Here is a 266-nt window from a genome sequence, read left to right as displayed (position 1 = left end):
GGAGTGGATGGGGTGGGGATGGGGGTGGGATTGGATGGGATGGGATTGGATGGGATGGGGATGGGATTGGATGGGATGGGGATGGGGATGGATGGGAGGGGATGGGATGGGACCAGACACCACCCCTCGGCCCCACGCACCGTGATGTACGGGTCACGCAGCTCCAGCCCGTAGAGGGTCCAGCTGCTGGATGCCAGGAAGGTGGCGACAGTCAGGGGGAAGGACAGGCACCGTGTCGACCTGCTCTGGACAATCTTCACCTGTGG

The 266-nt window shown here is 63.5% G+C and overlaps 1 protein-coding gene across 1 annotated transcript; it reads right to left on the bottom strand.

Annotated features, from left to right (window-relative positions):
• Window positions 1–140: 140 nt before the first annotated feature.
• SLC50A1 (solute carrier family 50 (sugar efflux transporter), member 1) lies at window positions 141–263 on the bottom strand (the record flags this gene model as incomplete). Its single annotated transcript, XM_010078020.1, has 1 exon — window positions 141–263. A coding segment is annotated over one exon (123 nt), but the record flags the coding sequence as incomplete, so codon positions are not given.
• Between the last annotated feature and the right edge of the window lie 3 nt (window positions 264–266).

Source organism: Pterocles gutturalis, unplaced genomic scaffold, assembly GCF_000699245.1.
Source record: "Pterocles gutturalis isolate BGI_N339 unplaced genomic scaffold, ASM69924v1 scaffold3736, whole genome shotgun sequence".
Lineage (NCBI taxonomy): Eukaryota > Metazoa > Chordata > Aves > Pterocliformes > Pteroclidae > Pterocles > Pterocles gutturalis.
This window is presented reverse-complemented; position numbering and strand designations above follow the sequence as displayed.